Source organism: Tupaia chinensis, unplaced genomic scaffold (genome assembly GCF_000334495.1).
Source record: "Tupaia chinensis unplaced genomic scaffold, TupChi_1.0 Scaffold144346_1, whole genome shotgun sequence".
Lineage (NCBI taxonomy): Eukaryota > Metazoa > Chordata > Mammalia > Scandentia > Tupaiidae > Tupaia > Tupaia belangeri.
Genome location: NW_006204205.1, coordinates 3,352,241 through 3,376,205, shown reverse-complemented (window position 1 = coordinate 3,376,205; position 23,965 = coordinate 3,352,241). Strand labels below are relative to the sequence as shown.

Genomic DNA, 23,965 nt, shown 5'->3' with positions numbered 1-23,965 from the left:
CTGCACACACATGTGTCCAGTTTGTTATTCAGGCCACCAGGGCTGGGATTCAAACTGCCTGGTCAGCCAGCCATGTGGGAATTGACTCCCATAGTCAGTAGGCCACGAGCCTGACCTTGACTCTAATTAAGAGAAAATAATTGGAGTCACTATTGCATTTGTCCTGTTGTGTATATATATATATATATATTTTTTTTTTTTTTAACTTATTAAGAAAACTTTCCTCCTGACTTTTTGCAATCTTCGAAAAGATTGGTTTTGCTGGTCTTATTTCTTCATAATGATGTCTTCACTTTTAACCTATGTTCTCTTGTTGAATTTAATTAGTGCTAGTTTGCTTCTCTGTGCAAGAGATGTGAAAATACATTACTCAAACTAGTAGACTTTTCTGTTAAGTGTAACAAATTGTCGTGAGTTACGACTTTAGCACCCTTCTGGTAGTAAAGTACACAGAGTTAGAGCTTTGGTATTCATGCTTTTGTGATAGTGGTAAGCGGAAGCATGTACGTGGCATGTTAACCTGTTTGGCCTTGGACATGTAATTGGTATTAGGAGTCACATTAGTGGGAGTGGAGAGGGTGTGGAGTTTGGAATTAAGGTTTGCTTTTGAATTCCACTTCTACCATTGCCTCCTAGCTTTGTGACCTGTACATGATCTCATCTGTGTAGATCTATAGCGTTATCTGCAAATTGCGGGTGATAGCGTGTTTCCACAGTGTAGTTGTAACAAAGACTAAATGGCATGTGCATATTGCCTTATTTCAGTGAACTTAATGTACTCCCTACCTTTTCTTTTTTTAAATTAAACATATAACATGATGAATTATAAAATTTATTGGTTAAAATTTGCATTCATTATGTTTTTTTTCCCCTAAGGTTCTGGCCACCGCGTTTGACCCAACACTGGGAGGCAGAAAATTTGATGAGGTGTTAGTGAATCACTTCTGTGAAGAGTTTGGGAAGAAATACAAGCTAGACATAAAGTCCAAAATTCGTGCATTATTACGACTCTCTCAGGAGTGTGAGAAACTCAAGAAATTGATGAGTGCGAATGCTTCAGACCTCCCTTTGAGCATTGAATGTTTTATGAATGATGTCGATGTATCTGGAACCATGAATAGGTAACCATATTAATATTTTGATATTAATGTGAATTATCATCATTCTTCACTTAAACTAACCTCAAGTCGTCATGATTGTATGGTGACATCTGTTTTATGAGTGAAAATTAGAGGCCATTTAAGATTCCACTTTTTCTGAAAAGGTTGGACTTGGTTATTCTCCTAAGGATGTCTATTCTGATTACCAGTATTTGGGGAAGTTGGTAATTCTTTACATGTATGTGTTATATATGAGTTATATCAATTTTTATACAATTAGGAGAAAATGTTTAATGTGTTACTAAATTGAATTTAGCCATTGATTAAGAAATTCTAGTTTTTGAGTGTTTCAGGATCACTTGAGGGCAACAGCTCCTTTTCTGAAAAACCATTTTATTGGGACCAGCAGTTGGCGTAATGGCTATGTCACTGGACTTCCATGTAGTCGACCGTGGTTTGAGTCCCAGACCTGGTGGCTTAAACTCATGCCGGGTGCGTGTGCATGCGTGCCCAAGATCCTGAGAGGAGAATGGAGGAGAAGGGATTGAGGCGTGGCCATCCTCCCTGGGCCGCTTTCTATCTCTGTCTCTTTTTGTCTTTCTGATGAGTGCACACACCCTATATATAGCAAAACCCTCTTAAATAAACAAAATTATTTTATTTACTTTTATTCATCATTGTTATTATTATTTTAATTCGACCAGAGAGAAACAAGAGACAGAGAGAGGGAAAGTGGGAAAGTAAGCCACCAGGTCCAGGCCTTGAACCACAACTGGCCATGTGGTCCTGCGAAAGTCTTATTACAATCTTTAACATAGGTTAATTTTCCTCTTATTGAGAGAAATATAATAATTGTTTAGTATTCAGGGAAGGGAATATATATAAGTATTATATATACACACACACATATATATATTTATACATACGCATATGTATATGCGTATGTATAAATATATATGTGTGTGTGTGTATATATAAATAAATAAATATTTTTTCTCACCACCCTCTTCTGTACTGTCATGTTTTTTTTTTAAGATAAATTTATTTAATTCCATTTGTTATTATTTTAAATTTATTTATTTGTTTTAATTTGACCTGATAGAGACAGAAAGAGGGAGGAAGGGAGGGGGGCAGAGAGAGAGGGAGAGAGAGAGAGAGAGAGGGAGGGAGGAAGCAGCTAGGTCCAGGCCTTTGACCGCAGTCGGCCATGTGGGAGTCCAGCACCCTTAACCATCATGCCATCTGCCGGCCCCATATTACTGTTTTTTAATTTGACCAGACAGAGGCAGAGAAAGGAATGCAAGATAGCAAGCCATCAAACCGTGGTCAGTCGTGGGAATCCAGTGCCCTTAACCGCTATGCCACCTTCTAGTCCCTAGGTTTTAAGTTTTTAATTGACACATAATAGCCACATAGCTATGAGTTATAGTGTGGTTTTTAGAACTCCTTATAAATGGAATGATGATGTGGGCCAGCTGTTGGTGTGGTGGCTAAGGTGGCTGGTTCCTGCATTTTCCCCCTGCTGTTAGAGTCTGCAAACCAGCTGCTTGAAAAACCTGTGTGTGCCCCAAATCCTGAGAGCAGTGGAAGAGAAGAACTGTGGTGTGGCCATCCCCCATGGGGGTTGATTTCTCACTTTCCCTCTCTGTCACTCCCTGTAGCAAATTTTGAAAAACAAAACAAAGGAATCATAAAAGGCCCAGTCTTATAATGCAGTGTTTAAGCGTATAATGCAGTTGTTAAACGTGGTGCATCTGGGATCCAGCCACCTTAACCTCCACCCCCTCTGCTGACCCACCTTCCCCTTTTTGTTCTTGTTTTAAAATTTGCTAGAGGGTGTGTTTGCTTACCTGAAAGGGAGGGAGGCCAAGAAGGAAGGGGAGAGAGAAAGAGAAAAGACTCACTCGTGCTTAGGGGAATGGTCATGCTACAGTTTTCTCTCTATCTCTCCTTTCAGGATTTTGGGCAGGTACACACGCCTGCCAGGTTTTTCAAGAGGCTTTTTAAAATTTATTTATTCTTTTTCTGGAGAGGTTTTTGCTGTAGGGCGCGTGCGCTTGCCACAAATACAGAGAGAGACAGACAGAAAGCGAGAAATCACCCCCCAGTGGGGTGGACACGTTGCAATCCCTTTTCCATTTTCCTCTTGGGATCTTGGGCACGCACGCACCTAGCATGAGTTTAACCCACTGGGTCTGAGACTCAAACCGTGGTTGACTACATGGGAGTCCAGCGACATAGCCATTATGCTAACTGCTGGTCCCAAGAGGCTGGTTTTAAGACTCTGTGTGTATTTCAAGCCACCAGGTCTGAGACTAAATCCACAAACAGCCATGTGTGACCCAGCCGCCTTAATCACCACGTCACTGGCTGGCTCATCATCTTCCCCTTGCGCTCTTTCTTCCTCTTACCTGGCAATTAAAAAAAGAAAAAACCAGTCATATAGTTTATGGTCTTTTGTTTGAGGCTTCTTTCACTCAGCATAAAATTTTTTAGATTTCATTTAGTTGCGTATATCATTTTGTCTTTTGACTGGTATGCCATTGAAGTTTATTGTTTTCTCATATATTTCTTTTCATTGCCAGAGAGCACGTTTTGAGAGAGAGCAGAGATAGCACCCCAGTCGGGCATGGTCGTGCCACAGTCTCATGTCCTCCATTTCTGTATCCTGTCCGACTTTTAGGTTTGCATGGATGCTTTTCAAGCAGTCAGCCATATAGGATCTGACTTTCTAGAAACAGCTGCAATAGGATGGAAGACATCGGCTGGTTTTTTTTTTTTTTTTTAAGTTGTTAGGAATAAAACTCACTTTATGTTTTGTTTTGTTTTGTTTTGTTTTGTTTTTGGAGAGGTTTTTGCTATAGGGCGCGTTTGCTCGTCAGACAGAGAGATAGAAAGCGAGAAATCACCCCCCAGAGAGGATGGTCACGCCGTGCTCTCTTCTCCTCCGTTCTCCTCTTGGGATCTTGGGCACTCATGCACACGTGCCCGGCGTGAGTTTTAAGCCACCGGGTCCGGGACACGAACCGCGGTTGACTACGTGGGAGTCCAGCGACATAAACATTACGCTAACTGCTGGTCCTGGAATAAAACTCACTTTAAACTCATAACATGTAGGAGCTGTGGTTGTTGTGCCATATCCTCACCAGTATTGGTAATAGCAGTCATTAATTTTTGCCATTCTGGTTGACGTATTTACACCTTTACCGTTCATTTATTTTTAAGAATTATATATTTAATTTATTGATTCATTTATTTTTTAATTTGACCAGAGACAGAGAGAGGGAAGTGAGAAAGTAAGCTACCAGGTCTGGGACTTGAACATGGTTGGCCATTTGGGACTGTCCAGCACCTTAACCACAATGCTACTTGACTGGTCTCCTAATGTTCTTTTTATTGAGATGTAACTCCTTTAAGTCACCCTTTAAAAAAAAAGAATTATCTTATTTAATTTTATTTATTTTAATTTGACCAGAGAGAGACAGAGAGAAAGTGAGAAAGCAAGACACCAGGACTGGGACTCCAACCGCGGTTAGCCATGTAGGAGTCCAGCACCCTTAACTACCATGCTACCTACCAGTCCCTAAAGTCACCCTTTTTAAGTATATAATTCATCAATTTTTTTTAATTCACAAAACCATACAGCCATCACCACAACCCAGTTTTAGAGCATTTTTTCACAGTTACATAATGAAATTATTTATTTATTTTCCTAAAGGGAACTTTTTGCTACAGGGTGCGTGTGCTTGCTAGAGACTCAAAAAGTGAGATCCCCCTTCCCCCTCCCCTGTGGGGGGGATGGCCATGCCACAATCCCTTTTCCATTCTTCTCTTGGGATTTTGGGCACTCATGCACACACATCTGGTATGTGCTTCAAACCGTTGGGTCTGGTACTCGAACGTGGTCAGCCATGTGGGAGTCCAGCAGTGTAACCATTATGTCATTTGCTTGTCCCCCATAATAAAATCTTAAATGAGCCCTTGGACTGAAAAAAAACAGCAAGACCTTAAAATTATATTGCTAAGTGAACGAAGCTAATCTGAAAATTCTTCTTACTGTATAATCGATTCTGCGTCTCTGATGTTTGGAAGAGAAAATTAGAGAGAGAGAAGGATCAGTGGTTGCTAGGGGCTGAGGGGAGAGAGCGCTCAGTAGGTCAGAGCACAGGGATGTTTTTTTCTTTTTTGATTGGGTTCTTTGTCTTGTAATGTTATCAAAGTTTGTGTCATTTTTTAAGCTGCTAGGGCCAGGAATTGAATCACACGGTTGGTCATCTGGGATCCCTTAACCACAGGCCCTGGGTATAGCCTAGCTTCTTTTTGTCTTTATCTTGCACCTAGAGTACACTCCTATCCCCAAGTAAGATTTTGATAAGTGTCCAGGGAAATACGTTTCTCTAAGAAACTTAATTCCGTTTGTAGTTTTATTTATTACTTTAATTGCTGAATACATTTGGTAGACAGTGGGATTGTTTTTACTTTTTGGCTATGTGAATAATGTTGCTGGTTGTGAACATTCATCTATAGGTTTTTGCGTGAATACATGTTTTCAGTTTTTTTCCAGTGGAATTGCTGAGTCAGTCACATGATAACTTTAACATTTTGAGAAATTTGTCCAAAATGGCTACACCATTTACATTTCACTTTATCTAGGAACGTATGAGGGATGCAATTTCTCCACATCTTTCCCAACACTCGTTACCTGGGTTTCAAATGTAGCCATCCATCCAGCATAAAAGTGGAGTGTGATTTATCCTGTTGTTTTTGTTTTTTTAATAGAGGCAAATTTTTGGAGATGTGTGATGATCTGTTAGCTAGAGTGGAGCCACCACTTCGTAGTGTTTTGGAACAAGCCAGTAAGTATTTTTGTGATTGAATTGTTTGTACCGCAGTTTATAATTTTTTACAAGCACTTCTACAAACTTTCACTGTGTAAACTACTTCAATGCTATATTAAATGGCTTCTTATCTTTTTTTTAATTTGCCAGAGGAAGCGTGCACATGCCAGAGAGAGACAGAGATGGAGAGGGGGAGAGAGAGAAAGCACCTCTGATGGGGCATGGACACATCACAGCCCCCTCTCCATTTTTCCATCCCGTTGGGATTTTGGCACACGTGGACATGCACCTAGAGTGTTTTTTAAGCTGCTGGGTCCAAGAATTGAATCACACGGTTGGCCATTTGGGATCCCTTAACCACAGGCCCTGGGTATAGCCTAGCTTCTTTTTGTCTTTATCTTGCACCTAGAGTACACTCTTATCCCCAAGTAAGATTTTGATAAGTGTCCAGGGAAATACGTTTCTCTAAGAAATTTAAATTCAGGGGCTAGCAGATGGCATAGTGGTTATGTCGTTAGACTTCTACATGGCCTACTGTGGTTCGAGTCTACCCAGTGGCTTGAGACTCATGCTGGGCGCTTGTGTGTGCATGCCCAAGATCCTAGGAGGAGAAGAGACTGCGGCGTGGCCATCCCCCGGGAGATGATTTTTCACGTTCCCTTTTGCCATCTTTGTCTTTCTCTCTCTTTGGTGAGTGTACGTGCCTTAAGACAGATGCCTCTTAAAAAAAGCACCAACTTAATTCAGACTCACAGTTTCTCTATTTCATAGTGGGAGAAGTTGTGTTTTGCAGTGTTGATTCGGTATTTTTAAAAACTTTTCTGTCAGTGATTCCTTAGCTGAAAGACACGTGTAACAAAGGGAAGATTGGCTGAGCATGGAATTACTTAGAAGTGGATGCTTTAATTTTAATGCAGACTGAAATGTGCATTTGATTTTAGGAAGATGTTAGAAATTTTCCTGAAACTTCTTTGACAGGACATCACCTAGAGTTTACTGTTGTGATGGTCATTGGCTGCTTTGGAATGTTGGGAGTCCTGTCAGTTGGCAGCCGTTCTTAGCTCTTAAGTCAGAGCGATTATGGCAGGTGATATCTTCTTTCCACACCGGGCACGGCGCATTTCTTTAAATAGCTATTCTGAGGAAATTGTCAGTGGCGCAAGAGGGAATGTGTCAGGGAATCCAGGTGGTAGTCAGAGGCGTCCTAGAGGCAGCAGCAGGCCTTTGGTGAGCACACTGCCTGTGTTTTTCTGACAGCTGGGCTGGACCAGCACCCTGGTGGCCAGAGGTATTTCCGGATACCACTTGCCGATCATGCTAGGTAGCCCAATATTCTGAGGCCCTCTTGTTTTTCTTGTGGCTAGTATATTTGAATGTTTTGACTATTCCCTTTTTTTCTTTTTCTTTTTTTCTGTTTTTTCCTATAGGGCATGTGTGCATGCCAGAGAGAGAGCAGGGCTGGGGATGGGGGTGCAGTGAAAAAATCAACCCTGAGGGGGATGGCCATGCTTCAGTACCCTTCTCCATTCTCCTCTTGGAATCCTGGGCATACACATATGCATGGGTCCAGGACCGTACAGTCAGGTATGTGGGATACAGTGCCTTAACTCCCACGCCGGCTGCTGGCCCCCTCTGCTGCTGTTTAGCAGTTGTTTCTGTGGGACCGTGTCAGAGAGGCGGAGCCTGTGCACTGTAGGGCATCGCGTGTTCCTGGCGCTCCCATCCAGAATCCCAAAAGTGTTGTGCCTCCCTTCTCTTGTTATTTTGAGAATGAAAACATCTGTTGGATGACACACACCTGTGTACATATGAGTGTGACTATAAGAGGATTTCATGGAAATATGGATTAAAGTACAAATTTGTTTTGGTGCAAGATTTTGAAATCCATGTGTGGTTTTCTCATACATTTTGTTTCCTATGAACTTTCTGAGGATCTCTCATAATGTGTGTTGTAGGAGGATGTGGGAAAATTGGAGTTTTGTTGTTACCTGAGTCTGTTCTTCATGATGATGTTATTCCTTGACCTTGCTAAAATACTTAAGGACTTTTTAAATCTCTGAATATCTAATTTTTAAAAAATAGAGTTGAAGAAGGAAGATATTTATGCAGTGGAGATTGTTGGTGGTGCTACACGAATCCCTGCAGTAAAAGAGAAGATCAGCAGATTTTTTGGTAAAGAACTTAGTACAACATTAAATGCTGATGAAGCTGTCACTCGAGGCTGTGCATTACAGGTGAGCTTTCTGTTTCACAGGTAGCTATTTAGAGGTCATTGGCAACAGTGGTTTTTGTAATCGAATTACTTGAGGGTACTTTAGTGATCTCAAAGTAGAAGATTCTGAAATCTTTGTTTTAAAATGGATAGCAAGAGGGACATGTCCATAAAAAGGAATTGTATTTGGTAGCATGTAGTATGACAGATTGAGAAACATGGGTAACTCTAAGCCTGAAATACTTCTAGATGTATCATCTACGTCTGTTTGAGGGAATAGCTGATGGAAAATGGAATTATAAAAAGTATGACTTTATTGTGGTATAAAATAATTTTAAAATCCATGTTTTTTTAAATACATTTTCCATGAATTTTTAAATTAAAAAAAAATTCCATGAATTAAAAAAAATTTTTTTCCTTTAGATTTTTGCCTTAGGGTGTTTGTACTTACTGGGAAGAGACAGAGGGAGACACAGAGATGGGGAAAATGAGAAATCATTCTCTGGGGGGTGGCCATGCAGCAGTCCTTACTCCATTGTCCTCTGGAGATTTGGGGCATGCATACGCATGCACCTGAGTTGATTTTTCAAGCCACCAGGTTTGGGATTCGAACCCCAGAGTTGGCTATATGGGATCCAGTCCCTTAACCACCATGTCACTTGCTGGCCCCGTCACAAACTTTTTTGAAAACCCCCATTATTATCGTATATAAATTAAGTAAGTTTTGGGGGGTGTTAATGGAAAAATGATATAGAATAGCTAGATTATATAGTTTGTCACATGATAGCTTATAAAACTGCTTGTTTAGATATTGTTGAAGAATTAATATAAATCAGTAATGTAAGTACTTTTAAAAAAAAATTTAGTGGTATTAACAGTTCATGATGTCTGTTCTTGTTGAACGAAATTTTAAAAAATTATTATTCTAGTGTGCAATCTTATCGCCTGCTTTCAAAGTCAGAGAATTTTCTATCACTGATGTAGTACCATACCCAATATCTCTGAGGTGGAATTCTCCAGCTGAAGAAGGGTCAAGGTAAGCATTATTAATAATTTTTTATACTTAGAATTAATTAAGTCTGAGTAATATATCGCCCTTTGTTTCAACTTACACATTTGTAACATTTTGTCACAGTGCATGAAGCAAAGTGATTATTTTAATCAGAGTAAATAAATTTGTCTTGTTATTTAGTTTTCTGCACTTGATTCTTCTGAAATCACTGTTGTTAAAACATTTATAATGTGGAGGTAGCGTCTACTGAGAAGAGACAGGATCATATGACAATTGCAGACGTCGAACATGAGTCAATGTTAGGACTGTTGTGCGCCTGGTCATGGTGCTATGAGGGATGGCAGTGTTCTCAGATGGTTGTGGCTGCAGCTACATTGGGACTCGGTCCATTTCAGCAGCCTGGGTTTGATAGCATGTGCTTATAGTCCTAGCTAACTAGGGGGCTGGGTCAGGAGGATCATGACATGAGACCATGTTGAAAATACTGGTATCTCTCTTTCTATTCCCTTCTCTCAAAATTAAAAGAAGTGATAGAAATATCCTGATTTTGTATGTTTTGTATTTTTCTTCCATTCAGTGACTGTGAAGTCTTTTCAAAAAATCATTCTGCTCCTTTCTCAAAAGTCCTCACATTTTATAGAAAGGAACCTTTTACGCTTGAGGCCTATTACAGCTCTCCCCAGGAGTTGCCTTATCCAGATCCTGCTATAGGTAAGTGAAGAGGTGAAGCCTGAGAAATAACAGCAACGGAAGCTTATATTGGAGAACTGGGATAGCAGAAGGAAAAGTGCTATATTCTGAAGTTTCTGTACTTCAGATTACAGAAAAAAAGCCCTTCCAAATCTTGTTACCAGGTTTAGAACCAGTTTTGTTTTTTTGGTAAAGAATTATCTTACTTAACTTTATTTATTTTAATTTGACCAGAGAGGGACAGAGTGAGAGAGAGCGAGAGAGAAAGGAAGCCACCAGGTCTGGGACTAACCATGGTCAGGCATGTGGGAATCTGGCGTCCTTAACCACCATGCCACCCTCCGACCCTAGAACCATTTTTGAAAAAAAAAAAAAATTTTTTTTAGAGGTTTTTGCCTTAGGGCGTGTGTGTTTGCTGAAAGAGACAGTGAGAGAGAGAGTGAGAAATCACCCCCTGGGGGGATGGCCATGCTGCGGTCCCTTCTCCATTCTCCTCCTGGGATCTTGGGCACACAGGTATACCTACGTGCCTGGCGTGATTTTGAAGGCACTGATCTGGTACTCGAACCGTTGTCAGCTGTTTGGGAATCCAGTGATGTAACTGCTGTGCCATCTGTTAGTCCTTAGAACCAGTTTTATGGTTGTTATTTAATTGGATCTTCTGTATTGTGTTTCTCACCTAATGCAGTGTAGTCGATCTTGTGCATAATGTTGTGTAGATACTGTAAAGAGGTAAATTCAGTTCTTAACTGAAGTCGTAATATGTATGTAGAAAATCACAGTACAGAAACACAGTTTATACTTCCCAGAGTTGTGGCATTTAAAAACAGAAAAGCACCCTGGTACAGAACTGGATTTAGAAATGGTAGTTTCTCAATTAACAGTGGAGTGTGGAATCACTGTGCGTGTGTGTTTCCAGTGGAGAACATGATAAATGTCTGTTTTAGGTAGTTTGTTGGTAGTAGCATGTAAAGACGAATAGAAAAAAGGGACTAGAGGAAAGAGGAAAAAAATCAGATATTTGAGCCCTTAATTGGGACAGGATAATAAGAATTTGGCCATAATGTAAAAGAGGAAGGAGAAATCTCTCCTTGTTTAGTAAGATTCTATAAAAAGAGTACTGCTGGCTCATTTGAAGTGCCATATTATTTACTAACCTGTTGCTGACATAATTAGCAGTGTTGCTTGTGTTCATCCTCTTAGGTTATGTGTTCTCTTGTGTTTCTCATATACCCCAGCTCAGTTTTCAGTTCAGAAAGTCACTCCCCAGTCTGACGGCACCAGTTCCAAAGTGAAAGTCAAGGTTCGAGTGAATGTCCATGGCATTTTCAGTGTGTCTAGTGCCTCCCTAGTGGAAGTGCACAAGTCTGAGGAAAACGAGGAACCAATGGAAACGGATCAGAATGCAAAGGAGGAAGAGGTAACGTAGATGCTTTATACCATTTAGGATGGCAAGTGAACTGGGAGGGAGGCAGGGAGGGCATCAGGACAGAGCTGAGCATGGATTTGCCTGTGTGTGTCCCCTTCCTCCAGCAAGGCGGAGCCAGCAGATTTTTACCCAGAATTCGTTCAGAATTGGAACTTAGTTGACTCTTCCCTTCATACTTTGGACTTCTTGGGTTGAGTTATTGATCCTTTCTGATTGTTGAAGAATGCTCCGAGGCTCAGTTGTTTATTTTGGCAAGTAGAATAGGTTATACACTCAGTTTTTGAAGATGCTCACTGGGTCTTGTCTTTGTCGTGCATCAGAATCAAAGGTTTCCAAAACTACAGATGCTTGGGCCTTATCCCCGGAGACTTGGCTGGAGGTCTATCCAAGGTGTCAGTTTTTTTTTTTTATCCAAGGGGTCAGTTTTTTTTTTTTTTTTTTTTTTAATTGCCAGAGGGTGTGTGCGCTTGTCAGAGATTGAGAGAGGGCAAAAGATCGCACACACCTATCTCAAGCAGTTCTTTTTCCTCCATTTCTTTTTTTTTTTAAATAATTATTTTATTTTTATTTATTTATTCATTTATTATTATTATTTTTAATTTGACCAAAGAGAGACAGAGGTTGAGAGTGAGAGAGAGAGGAAGTGAGAAAGCAAGCCACCAGATTCAGGACTTGAACCCTGGTCGGCCATGTGGGAGTGTCCAGCGCCTTAATCATCGCGCCACCTGCTGGTCCTGCCTCCATTTCTTTTCTATAAGAATTTTGGGCATGCATGCACATGTACCTGGCATGTTTTTCAGATCCCTGGAACTGGGCTTTAAGCTAACATGGTCATCAGTGTGGGAGCTGGCTCCCTGTACACAGGACTTAATTATTGGGCTATAGGGCTGGCCCTCATTAGTCCTTTTATTAAAGGCCTTCCAGGTTATTCTAGTGCTGCATGCATTATGAACCACTGGTCCAGGGTCTCTGAACTTCTCCCTTATTTTGGCTCTATACCTTTTTTGTCGTTAAGATAGATTTTGTTGCAGGGCATGTGCACTCGCCTGAGACTCAGAAAAAGGGAAAGTGAGAAATCACCCACCAGGGATGATCTCAGCAATCCCCTTTCCTCTAGTCTCCTCTGGGGACTTTGGGCATGCACCTGTAAGTGCCTGGTATGAGTTTGAAGCTGCCAGGTCTGGTACTCAAACCACAGTCAGCCATGTGGGAGTCTAGTGATACAGTGGTACGCCATCTGCTGGCCCCTTCCCATTGTACGGATGTGTTATCTGAGATCTAGAGGAGAACTTTTGTCTAAGGTCTAGTGATACAGTGTAGCTGGCATTAGAGTTGGGTTTTCTGATCACAGCAGAAATTCCACACCATGCCAGCCTGTCACCATGCCAGCCTGTCAGGAAGGTTGCTTAGTCATTCATTAGTGTTTCCTGACTTTAGGCTTTGATTTGACCTGTTTTTCAGAAGATGCAAGTGGACCAGGAGGAGCCACATGTTGAGGAGCAGCAGCAGCAGACACCAGCAGAAAATAAGACAGAGGCTGAAGAAATGGAGGTATGAGCTGTGTTTTCGAGTAGAATTGACTCTTACTCTGGTTTGATTGAGTTGAGGTTTCTTGGAAGGTAGTGAATAGGGATTCCAAACTTTAAACAGTTTTTAGCAAGATGTTATAGTATGTTGGGGAAGTGCTTTCTGCAAGATGGCCTTTGAGCTCTTCCTGGCTGATATTTGAGAATAAAGCACTGAGCCCTTGTTTTTACTAGGCTGGTGATTAGTTCATGCTCATTTGTGGATGGCTGCTCCTAGTAGTTATTCTACAAATTATTTATTTATTACTGGTAATAATGTGACTTATTTTACTTTTCAGAGTTTTATCAACTCCCTGACCCTTTTATCAAAGTATTATTTAAAATTATTTATAATATATTTTTTGAATAAAATAATTGGCTCCAAAACGAATATTTAGCATTTTTAAATCCTGTACAAATTGTTACTTAATTTTTAATTTTTATGTTTTAGCAGTGAAAACATCTTATGTTTTTAAAAATTATTTCATTGAACTATTATTATTTTCTAGTTTGATCAGAGAGAGGCAGAGAAAGAAAGGAAGCCACCAGGTTTGGGGCTTGAGCTGTGGTTGCCCAGGTTGGAGTCTGGCGCCTTTTATCATACCATGCCAGCTGCTGGCCCCGAAAACATCTTTTCTTTCAATAGTTATATATGGGGCCTGGCAGGTGGTGTGGTATTTAAGGTTCTGTACTCCCACATTGCGAGCTGTGGTTCAAGTTCCGGACCTGATGGCGTCTTTTCTCACTTTTCCTCTCTTTCTTTCTCTCTCTCTCTCTGGTCAAATTAAATATAATAATAATAATGATGATATTAAATAGAATAAATCCCCAGGGACTTAAAACTCAAGCCAGGAGGCCGGCAGTTGGCATGGTGGTTAAGGGTGCTGGACTCCCACATGGCTGACTGCATTGTCAAGTCCCAGACCTGGTGGCTTACTTTCTCACTTTTCCTTTCTATTCCTCTGTCGCTCTGTCCCTCTCTGGTAAAATTAAACATATAAATAAATAAATGAAGTTAAAAACAAAAAATAAACCCCCAAAACTTACACTGGGCACATGTATGTGCATGCCTAAGATCCCCATCCCCATTGATTTCTCATTTTCTGTCTTTTTTTTATTTTTTGAGAATTTTGCTATAGGGTGTATGTGCTCACTGGACAGAGAGGGACAGCCAGAAAGCTAGAAATCACTCTCTGGGGGGCTGGCCATGCCGCAGTCCCTTCTCTTGAGATTTTGGGCATGCATAGAGATTTTGGGCATGCATACACTCGTGCCTAGTGTGACTTTTAATCTACCAGGTCTAGGACTTGAACTGTGGTGTACTATGTGGGAGTCCAGCGAAGTAACCATTATGACATCTGCTGGTCTCCAAAAATCTCTCTCTCTCTTTTAAATATGACTAATTGCTTTCCTGTGTGTTCATGGAAAGTGAGTGAGAAGGGAGAAAGTTCATTCTCTAACCCCCAATTCCTTGGAGCTGTGAAAAGTTTCGGGCTTTTTTACTAGACTTCCTCGGGTGGTGCCGGAACTGAAGTGCCTTTCATATCCTTTCTAAGGGAAATGAAGTACAAATGCACATACATTTTAGAGGCTGACTTGTGGATGGGAGCTGAGAAAATGAAGTGTTTGGCCTTGTATCAGAACAAATAGAATTTAAAAGTTGAATAAAAATAAAACCCAGAAGAACAAAGCTTTTAGTGAATATTTTCTAATTTGTGTATGGGGAAGGCAAAAAGCAATAGAAATAATCACAAAGAAAAGGATAGGTATGTCTGGCAAGAAAACCTGTATAGACACATAAAATGAGAAAAACCTGGAAGAGTTGGTCACTTGGGAAAAAAAGGCACAGAAATTCTAAGAGTAGTGAGTAAAATATGAGTAGGCATTTTGAAGCATAGTATTAGGTGTGGTTTACAAGTGTGTGAAAGTTTTATTTACCCAAGGAATCGAGTGTTAAGATAACAGATGAAGTTAAATGAATTTCCGCTTGCAGACAGGGTGCAGTAGAATGGGCTCTGTTAGTCCTTGTGAGGATGTAAGTAACTAGAAATAAAATTCTAGAAATCACAGTGACAACGTACTGATAGAAAATTTTGATAATCCTCTCTGCACTAGTTTCATATAGGTTTCTATGTTTTAGAGCACAATAGAAGAAAAAATTTAAATAGTGATTACATGTGGATTTTGGGAGGTTATGCATGTACATATGTTTTTTTTGGGAGAGGTTTTTTCGCTATAGGGCACATGCGCTCGCCAGACAGACAGAGAGAGACGTAGAGACAGAAATCAAGCAATCACCCCCCAGGGGGGATGGTCACGCCGCAATCCCTTCTCCATTCTCCTCTTGGGATCTTGGGCACGCACGCACATGCACCCAGCGTGAGTTTTAAGCCACCAGGTCTGGGATGTGAACCGCAGTCGACTATGTGGGAGTCCAGTGACATAGCCATTACGCTAACTGCTGGTTCCCCATATGTTTTTTTTTAACTTTATTTTTAAGAATTATTTATTTTTATTATTTAAAAAATCTGCTCTAGGGCACATGAGCTCACCAGAGAGAGAGAGAGAGAGAGAGAGGAGAAAGAGGGAAAGGGGATGGAGAGAGAGAACGAAAGAGAGAAAGCAAGCTGCAGGATCCAGGAGTCGAACTGTAGTCAGCCATGTGGGAGTCCAGTGCTCTAACCACCACACTACCTGCTGGCCCCTGTGTATATATATATATATATTTTAATTGTGGTAAAATAAATGTAACAAAATACCATCTTAACCATTTTTAAATGTACGGTTCAGTAAATCTAGGTATTGATATATACACATTGTAGTATAACTGCCCACAGCAGGTTTTCATTCCCCGAGACGAGACGGAAACTTTGTACCCTCCTAGCCCTTGGCCATCATAGTGCTTCCTTCTGTGTGAATTTGACTACTTTAGATACCTCATGTCATGTTTATTACATTTTTATTTCCCAGATGTTATGATACTTAAGTACATCACCAGAAAGTAGCTTTAGTAACGGCTTTAGAAAACGGCTTGTGAAATGTGCCCATTTTGAGATTTCAGGTAGTTTGTGTATACGCTTGGTCTGACCAGTTTACATGGATATGTCGACTTCTGTTGTTTTAGACCTCTCAAGCTGGATCAAAAGACAAAAAGATGGACCAACCACCTCAAGCCAAGAAGGCGAAAGTGAAGACCAGCACTGTGGACCTGCCGATTGAGAACCAGCTGTTGTGGCAGATAGACAGAGAGATGCTCAACTTGTACATTGAAAATGAGGTGCTTGTTTTACGTCTCTCAGAACAGCAAGCTGACAAATGAGTGTGGCCATGGTGCTCAGACTGTTTTTAGTGACCTTTGTGCACTTTCAGTGTTGGGGATGTGGGACAGTAATAGATTTGGGGCAACATCTAAGGGCAAGTTTAAGTAGTAGATCTCATGGCATGTCATTATTCTTTTATGGTGTTACAATGAAAAATATGTCTATTGCTAGAAGCTCTATTATGAGATCTTTGACCAGTGTTCTTGGTTTAGGGGAGGCATCATTTATTTTGGGGGCCATGAATTCATTAAAATTGAACCAGTAGTTTCTTAAATTTCTTGGTTTTTGAATAGCTACGTCTTTTTTTTTTTTTTAGTAGCTACATCTTGATATTTCTATTGATCTTTTGTCCTAAGGCCACCCACAGAATACTTAATTCAGTGTTTTCAAGGACCAGTCTTCTAGCTATTCTTTAAAAAAAATTATTTATTATAATTTTTTCCAGTTTTTATGAGAAAGAGCTAGCAGTTGTGAGCCAGCCAGCCACCTGGTCTGGGACTTGAACTGTGGCCGGCCATGCGGGAGTCCAGCACTTTTAACCACCATATCACCTTTTGGCTCCCCCACCTGTCCTTTGTTGGGTGACTCGGAGAACTAAAAGAATCTGGGGAAGAAGCATCCTCTATTTTTATGATTATATTTCTCCATTTAAGAGGAAGTGCTCTCAGTTGTCATCCGTCTAACTTAAACTGTTTGCACTGTTTGCAGGGTAAGATGATCATGCAAGATAAACTGGAGAAGGAGCGGAATGATGCTAAGAACGCAGTGGAAGAGTATGTGTATGAGATGAGAGACAAGCTTGGTGGGGAGTACGAGAAGTTCGTGAGTGAAGATGTAAGTGTGTCTTCAGGAGCTGTGTTGGAAGGGAAATCTGGATCTATAAATTTGTAGTAAAATCATTAGGAATGTACTTTCTTGGAGGGAGAAAGTTTTTTGTAGGTCTTTATTTTTTTATTAGTGTAGTGTTTCCCAAAGGTTAGTCTTTGCACATCAGTTACCTATCTGAGTTCTGTTACTTAGTATTAACACACTTGCTCTTAAATGCAGTTTTCAATTCTAAAATTTTCAAACATACCTAGAATTCCCTAGAACAGACAGAATAATACAGTAAAACTCCCCGTGCTTATCAAACAAAACAGTGTTTCCCCATCTTCCCGTTACCCTGTGTTTGAAGCAGCCCCATAAACCAGCACAGTCTGCCTGTGGCTGCACCACGACCAACCTGACCAGGCTGTGATCTAAGTGCAGTATTTTATTGTCTTTAGGATCGTAATAGTTTTACTTTGAAACTAGAAGATACTGAAAATTGGTTGTATGAAGACGGTGAAGACCAACCAAAGCAAGTTTATGTCGACAAGTTGGCTGAATTAAAAGTAAGTGACTCTTGAAAGCTGAGGTGTCTTGTGACCCAAATTGGAAGGAATTCTTATGTCAGGAAGATGGCCAAAAATGGTGTTGAAAGAGCTATATGCCCTTCGTTATTTAGGCTCATCATTATTTTCACTTTTAGAACCTCATAATGACAAAATAATTTTTCTGAAAAGTGAACATAGTTTTTCATTGAATTGAAGATTTAGCTCATTCTCTGTGTCACTAGAGAAAAAAAAGACTTACAAGATATAGTCACTGCCCTAAAGGCGCCTGCAGTGGATTTGGGGAGGTTTGTGTATTAATAGTTTGTAGAGTCACAGTAACAGCAGAGTTTTGTATTTGAAGAATCTGACTGTTAAACCTTATGGTTAAAGATGCAGGAATTACCTGCAGCTGAGGCACCCTTTCAAGGAGGATGTAAATGCACAGGGATGAGCTTTCCCCGTTTGTCCTTTAGTTATGGCTCTGGACTCCTTAGTTTCTTGGCACCGAGCTGTCTTGACCACCCTCTGGAGTGTAGGTGCTCAAGGACAGGGTCTCAGCTCAGTGTCTCAGCAGGAGAGTCTCCTTGAGGGCCTTCCCATTTTATCTTTTGTTTCCTTTTTTAAATCTGGGAAATGTCAGATACGTGAAAGTAGAGAGACGTTAACCTCCGCTATTGTCAGTTTATGACAGTTTGTTTTATTCGTTAGTTCCTCCTTCTGGTTATTTGAAGGAAATCCCTCATGTATAATCCAGAGAATTTCAGTTTATATTTAAGAGGAAAAGTAACCTTGTGCTTTAGTGTCACCACACCTAATATCACCATAGTATTCAATTTCAGGGTTCCATTTGTTTCATAAATGATTATTTTTTAAATTTAGTTTGAATCAGAATCTAAATGAGATATATACATTTCGATATGTCTCTTTAGTCTTTGCCTGTATTTCTACTCCTTCCTTTCTCCATTTCATTTTTGATTGGATAAAGAAACTAGACCATTTGCTCTGTAAGATTTTCCCCCCAAGTCTGGATTTTGCTGATTTTCTTTTCTTTTTTTTTGGAGAGGTTTTTTTGCTATAGGGCACGTGCGCTTGCCAGAAAGACAGTGAGAGACAGAGAGACAGAAAGTGAGAAATCAACCCCAGGGGGGTAGGCCACGCCGCAATCCCTTCTCTTTCATTCTCTTCTCGGGATCTTGGGCACGCACGCACATGCGCCTGGTGTGAGTTTAAGCCATCAGGTCCGGGACTCGAACTGCGGTTTACTACATGGTAGTCCAGCGACATAGCCATCACACTAACTGCTGGTCCCAAGGATTTTGCTAATTTTAATCTCCATATTAGTATTTAATGTTTCTGATAAATTGATGGTAATACTAGAGGCTTCATTAGATTGAGGATTTTTTTTTAATTACAAAATTTGTTTTTTGTTGTCAGAGGGTGTGAGTGCTCACAAGGGGGAGAGAGTGAGAGAAGGCACGCTCCACTGGGGCATGGTTACTTGACAGTTCCTCGCCTGTGAACTGGTTCAAATGCATGTGGCATTTGACTTTCAGCACACAGTGCTTTAAACTGCTGTGCAGCAGGGCCAGTCTAAAATAACGTTTAAGAAATTTCTGGCAAGTACATTTTATACTTAAACTTATGTATCTATTAGGCACCTAATGTTTGGTTGCCTTTGCACCGTATTTTGAGAATTAGGAGTCGTGACAAAGTGATTCTACGTGGAATGATACTGTGGTATATACTCTCATGCCTAATCAGAGGCAGCCGTGTATTTCCAGTGACTCGGAGAGACTTTTAACTTTCTATATATAGTACGTGAGAATTAAATGTACTTCAATTCTTAGTAAGTCTTAGTAATAGAATAGTACATGCAACTGACAGTTTAAGCTGCCCTGTGAAGAATTTGTGTTTTCTCTCTTCTGTTAAGAATTTAGGTCAGCCTATTAAGATGCGGTTCCAGGAATCTGAGGAAAGACCAAAATTATTCGAAGAACTAGGGAAACAAATCCAACAGTACATGAAAGTAATCAGCTCTTTCAAAAACAAGGTACTTCCCCCCCACTCCCGCTCCCTGCTTTTGCTTTGAGAGAGTTAAATTTTGAGGCATGTACATAACAGTTTTTTTCCTTTTAAAGTTTTATTTAATATTGCTCTTAGTTTGGATGTTAATGTGTAGAATCTCTTTTTAAAAATGAATTATTTAATTAATTAAATTGATTTATTGTTACTTTAATTTGACCAGAGAGAGAGAGGGAAAGTGAGAAATCGGGCTGCCAGGTCTGAGACTTGAACTATGGTGGGAATCCAGCACCTTAACCACCATGCCTCCTGCCAGCCCCAATGTGTAGAATCTTGTTAAGAACCATAGGATTTGTTGCTTCTCTTTAGTAGATGGAATCCGGGGCCAAGCATTGTTCATTTTCTTGTTCTCACTGCGAAGTGCTCCGTCAGTGCTTCGCTTTCCCTGCTCTGTCCTGGTCTTTGTGAGAACCACATTTAGTGTATAATTTGGCTTGTTATGTAGTTGTAGGACTATCTCGACAGTAAATTAAGCATTTTTTTAAAAAAAGAATTGATTTAATTTTATTTATCATTAATCTTACTTTGATCAGAGAGAGACAGGAAAAGTGAGAAAGCAAGCCACTAGGTCTGGGACTTCAACCACAATTGGCCATGTGGGAATCCAGCACTTTAACCACCACACCACCTGCTGGCCCCAAACTAAGAATTTTTAAGCATTGTATGATACACATTCCATAAATACTATGTCATTGGATCCACTTAATACCCTTAAGTAGGTGGTAGTATCAGCATTTATGAAGGGACTTCAAAAGAGTTCATGGAAAATATGTATGAAAAACACTAAACTACATGGCTTTCCAACTTCTTTAAGGCTCATTTTTCTTAAGCAATACCTAAGAATACTAAGTTGGTAGAGCTGAAAATCAGCCTAAAGTCTGACTCCAAAGTTTTGGTTCTAATCACTTTACTAAGTATAGTCAGGATCCCTCTGGGATATGATCAGACTGCAGTCCCTTTTTCTCTACTTCTCCCTTGGAGCTTTGGGCTTGCGCACATACATGCCTGATATGTCTCTCAAGCTGCCAGTTCTGACTTGAACCTTATGGTCAGCCAGGTCAGTTGCTTTAACCACCAGGCCACAGACTGGACCAGTCTTAAGATTTTGTATAAAACATTTTGTTCATCTGTTTATATTGTTGAATCCTCATAATTGCCATCTTCTGTATTATCTTGGCTTTTTAAAAAGTTTTTGTAGTGATTTAAAAATTGGGGTTATGTTTCCTTTTTTTTTGAATATTTAATAACTTTAGATCTTGAGGCTCAGTCTTTACTTTTGAAAGATACCTTTTTTGAAAGAGGGAGAATATTTGGGAAAGGGAGGGTTACCCTTTGACACATGTCTTGATTTCCTGCTGGTTCCAGGAGGATCAGTATGACCATCTGGATGCTGCTGACATGATGAAGGTAGAAAAAAGCACGAATGAAGCGATGGAGTGGATGAATAATAAGTTGAATCTGCAGAACAAGCAGAGTCTGACTATGGATCCTGTTGTCAAGACGAAAGAGATTGAAGCTAAAATTAAGGTAATTTATAGCTTTAAGTATTTAATAGTCTCTTTTTGTCAGCCCCCTTATCAATTGTCCTCTGTGACATTTTGGAAAGAATTCCAACTATTAGATCTTTAGTTTCTGGGTTGGGGACTAGGTGGTTGTGAGTGAAATTCAGTTGGGTGTGTCATATAAAATGTGACAGTCCATAAGAAATCAGAATTTTCTTTTTTACCTTTCTAGGAGCTGACGAGTATTTGCAACCCTATAATTTCAAAGCCCAAACCCAAAGTGGAACCTCCTAAAGAAGAACAAAAAAATGCAGAGCAGAATGGACCAGTGGATGGACAAGGAGACAGTCCAGGCCCCCAGGCTGCCGAGCAGGGCACAGATTCAGCTGTGCCTTCAGATTCAGACAAGAAGCTTCCCGAAATGGACATTGATTGATTTCAACACTTGTTTATATTAAAACAGACTATTATAAAGCTTTAAGTTGTCAACTTTGTTCTAAATATCAACTAGAACAAGTGAATACTGAAGATTTCTTAGTCAGTTTTTAGGGGGGATTTTGGGGGTGGGGTTATAGGTAATGTATGGAGCATTTTGACTTCTAAATAGCTAGGTACAGAAATTAAGTGCATTGTATCTCTTTCATGATGGTACTATTTAGAAGCCCAGTTAGTCTTACTGAGCTTAGGTTTCACTCCTTTTATGTTTAATCATGCTTCTACCAGAATAAGTTTGTTTTGGAAAGTTGAGCTATAACAAAAGCTATAAACTAGCTATCAAGCAGACTTCATTATGACATAAGTGGCAGGAGCTTTAATTATGTTTCAAAAATCTGTCGTCGATATTGCCACAAGGCTTCCTGCCAGGCGTGGGCATGGATGTGGATGTGGGGACTGGGTCTCCATATATTTCTGAGGGCTAGAGCATGGCATGGCATGGATTACCATAGCAGAGCCCCGAAGGCATGCTCTGAGCTTCACACTTCACCTCCACTCCCTCCCTACCCTCTCCTCTGCCCTCTGCGAATTAAAGAGCTCCTCAGTATAAATGCCATGTGCTGTTCTTGGGAAGGTAGACTCCCTCGCCTGGAGGGAGTTGTTAACGGAGGATTTTATACCTGGAGACTTTTCCTGGGAAGTATGTTCATTAATCACCTGAGCATCACAGTCTAGTTTCTCTTCAGGACCTTCAAGTTGGGTAAATGGACTGTTGGATTACAGGCATGGTAAATGGAACTGAGGGACTAACCCTTGTTAATCATGGTGTAAAGACTGGAGTCCTGGTGTGCAGGTGGTAGATGTTCTGTGTAAATTGGAGGTATAGCTAAACTCCCAGGACAGGATTTAAAAGTTCTTTTTCGCTCATTCACAGTCACATATATGTTAAGTGTTAGTATCTGTCACGAATCTGCCAATTTGTACATTAAACAGGTGACAGATGATATAAAAGCTGGAAATAACGCTGGATTGTACCGGATGAGCCTAAGATAAGTGTTATGCAGGTGTGGTGCCTGATGTGTACAGCAACGCCTTGTTCTTCACCTTGTGGCCAATGCCAGGTGCACCAAAGCATTTCTCTGCTGCCTTCTGGGGCAGTGTTGATAGGAGCGAAATGTTTTAGAAACTCCGAGGGAAACCCATATTTGAGGCGAGAGCTGGTTACCTGCCTTAGAAACTGTTGAAAACTTTAGTCAGTTTCACTTTGGATCTTTGTAATACTTGATATTCTGGGTAAACAGTGTGTGCCTGTTAATTTTGGCCCCTGTTCTTAAAATAAGATCATACCTTGCATAGTTAGAAGTTTCTGTGCAGAGATGCGCTGAGAAGTGTTAGAACGTTACAAGCTCAACAGTGCAATCGATTGCTTAGGAGGCTGGGGAGTGTATTTATGTTGGTGCACAAGGATGTGTGGAAGTCTTGTGGCGCTAGGGCGTGGGCCTTGTTCTCAGTGCAGCTCTTCATTCTGTCAGGCCTCCAGAGTTCCAGTGGGCCTACTGTGAGGCCAGTAGCTACTTCGAAGTGCTGGCTGCAGGATAAAGCCGACTCCTAGGCAGCTGACTCAGCCCTTGATGGCCATTTCTCCTACAAGGTTTTTTGTTTGTTTGTTTGTGTGTGGGGGAAGGGTTTGGGTATTGGAATGGGGGTGAATTTGAAAGTTAAAGTTAAAACTAGAAATGAGATGATGTCTGCTTGCTGTCTGTTTAAGACCGGCTTTAAGACCAATTGGATTTATGTGGAAGCCAGGCCGGACGGAGAGTGATAATTGATGACTCGAGTGCAGACAAGCATTTATCCAGGTTGCATTATCCAAATTGGTTTGTTAAAGCTCCAGATCACATTCTTACACTAAGAAAAACATTCAGTAAACATGAGACAAGTTTAGGAAAAACTAATAAAAGAAACCTGTCAAACCACTCAGGAATGGTTTCCTTAATTTCATAATGAAAGCTGTCGTGCATGTTTGTGCATGTGTGTGTTTGTGTTTTCAGCGAAAACTTTTCTCTAGGAGTAGGTGCACTCTATGGTTGGATTCCAGTGAACATCCTTGGAGACTGCCATCCGAAGAACAGCAGTGGAGTTGATGCCCACTGGATGCCAAGTAGTTTGGTTTTCTGGACTCATTCTCCCGAGTTGTCTCAGATCTCTGATACAGGAATCCTCATCTTGCTCTGTAACTGGGCCTAACTTTGACAGTTTAGACAACATCAGAAGGTGGGTTGTGGGCCCATAAGTGCCAAGACCAATAAGGTGTCTGAAGAGCAGGACATGGCCCAGAGCGTGTTAGTAGTTGTCACCACCAGACCCATGGTGCAAGGTACACAGGATGTGCGTGTGGTTGTCTGTGGGGTGGTGATGGGTGTTG

The 23,965-nt window shown here is 40.6% G+C and overlaps 1 protein-coding gene across 2 annotated transcripts in view; it reads left to right on the top strand.

Moving 5' to 3' along the window:
• The window catches only part of HSPA4 (heat shock protein family A (Hsp70) member 4), a 74,495-nt gene extending 50,979 nt beyond the window's left edge, over positions 1 to 23,516 (top strand). For both annotated transcript variants that reach the window (XM_006166863.1, XM_006166864.3), the window contains exons 7-19: positions 877 to 1,121; positions 5,880 to 5,956; positions 8,021 to 8,172; positions 9,080 to 9,186; positions 9,740 to 9,873; positions 11,091 to 11,272; positions 12,743 to 12,832; positions 15,971 to 16,123; positions 16,875 to 17,000; positions 17,432 to 17,539; positions 19,452 to 19,571; positions 20,969 to 21,130; positions 21,338 to 23,516. In XM_006166863.1, the coding sequence (XP_006166925.1) occupies positions 877 to 1,121; positions 5,880 to 5,956; positions 8,021 to 8,172; positions 9,080 to 9,186; positions 9,740 to 9,873; positions 11,091 to 11,272; positions 12,743 to 12,832; positions 15,971 to 16,123; positions 16,875 to 17,000; positions 17,432 to 17,539; positions 19,452 to 19,571; positions 20,969 to 21,130; positions 21,338 to 21,541 (1,860 nt within the window). In that variant the 3' untranslated portion in view covers positions 21,542 to 23,516. The remainder of the gene's footprint in view (positions 1 to 876; positions 1,122 to 5,879; positions 5,957 to 8,020; positions 8,173 to 9,079; positions 9,187 to 9,739; positions 9,874 to 11,090; positions 11,273 to 12,742; positions 12,833 to 15,970; positions 16,124 to 16,874; positions 17,001 to 17,431; positions 17,540 to 19,451; positions 19,572 to 20,968; positions 21,131 to 21,337) is intronic.
• The last annotated feature ends 449 nt before the right edge of the window (positions 23,517 to 23,965 follow it).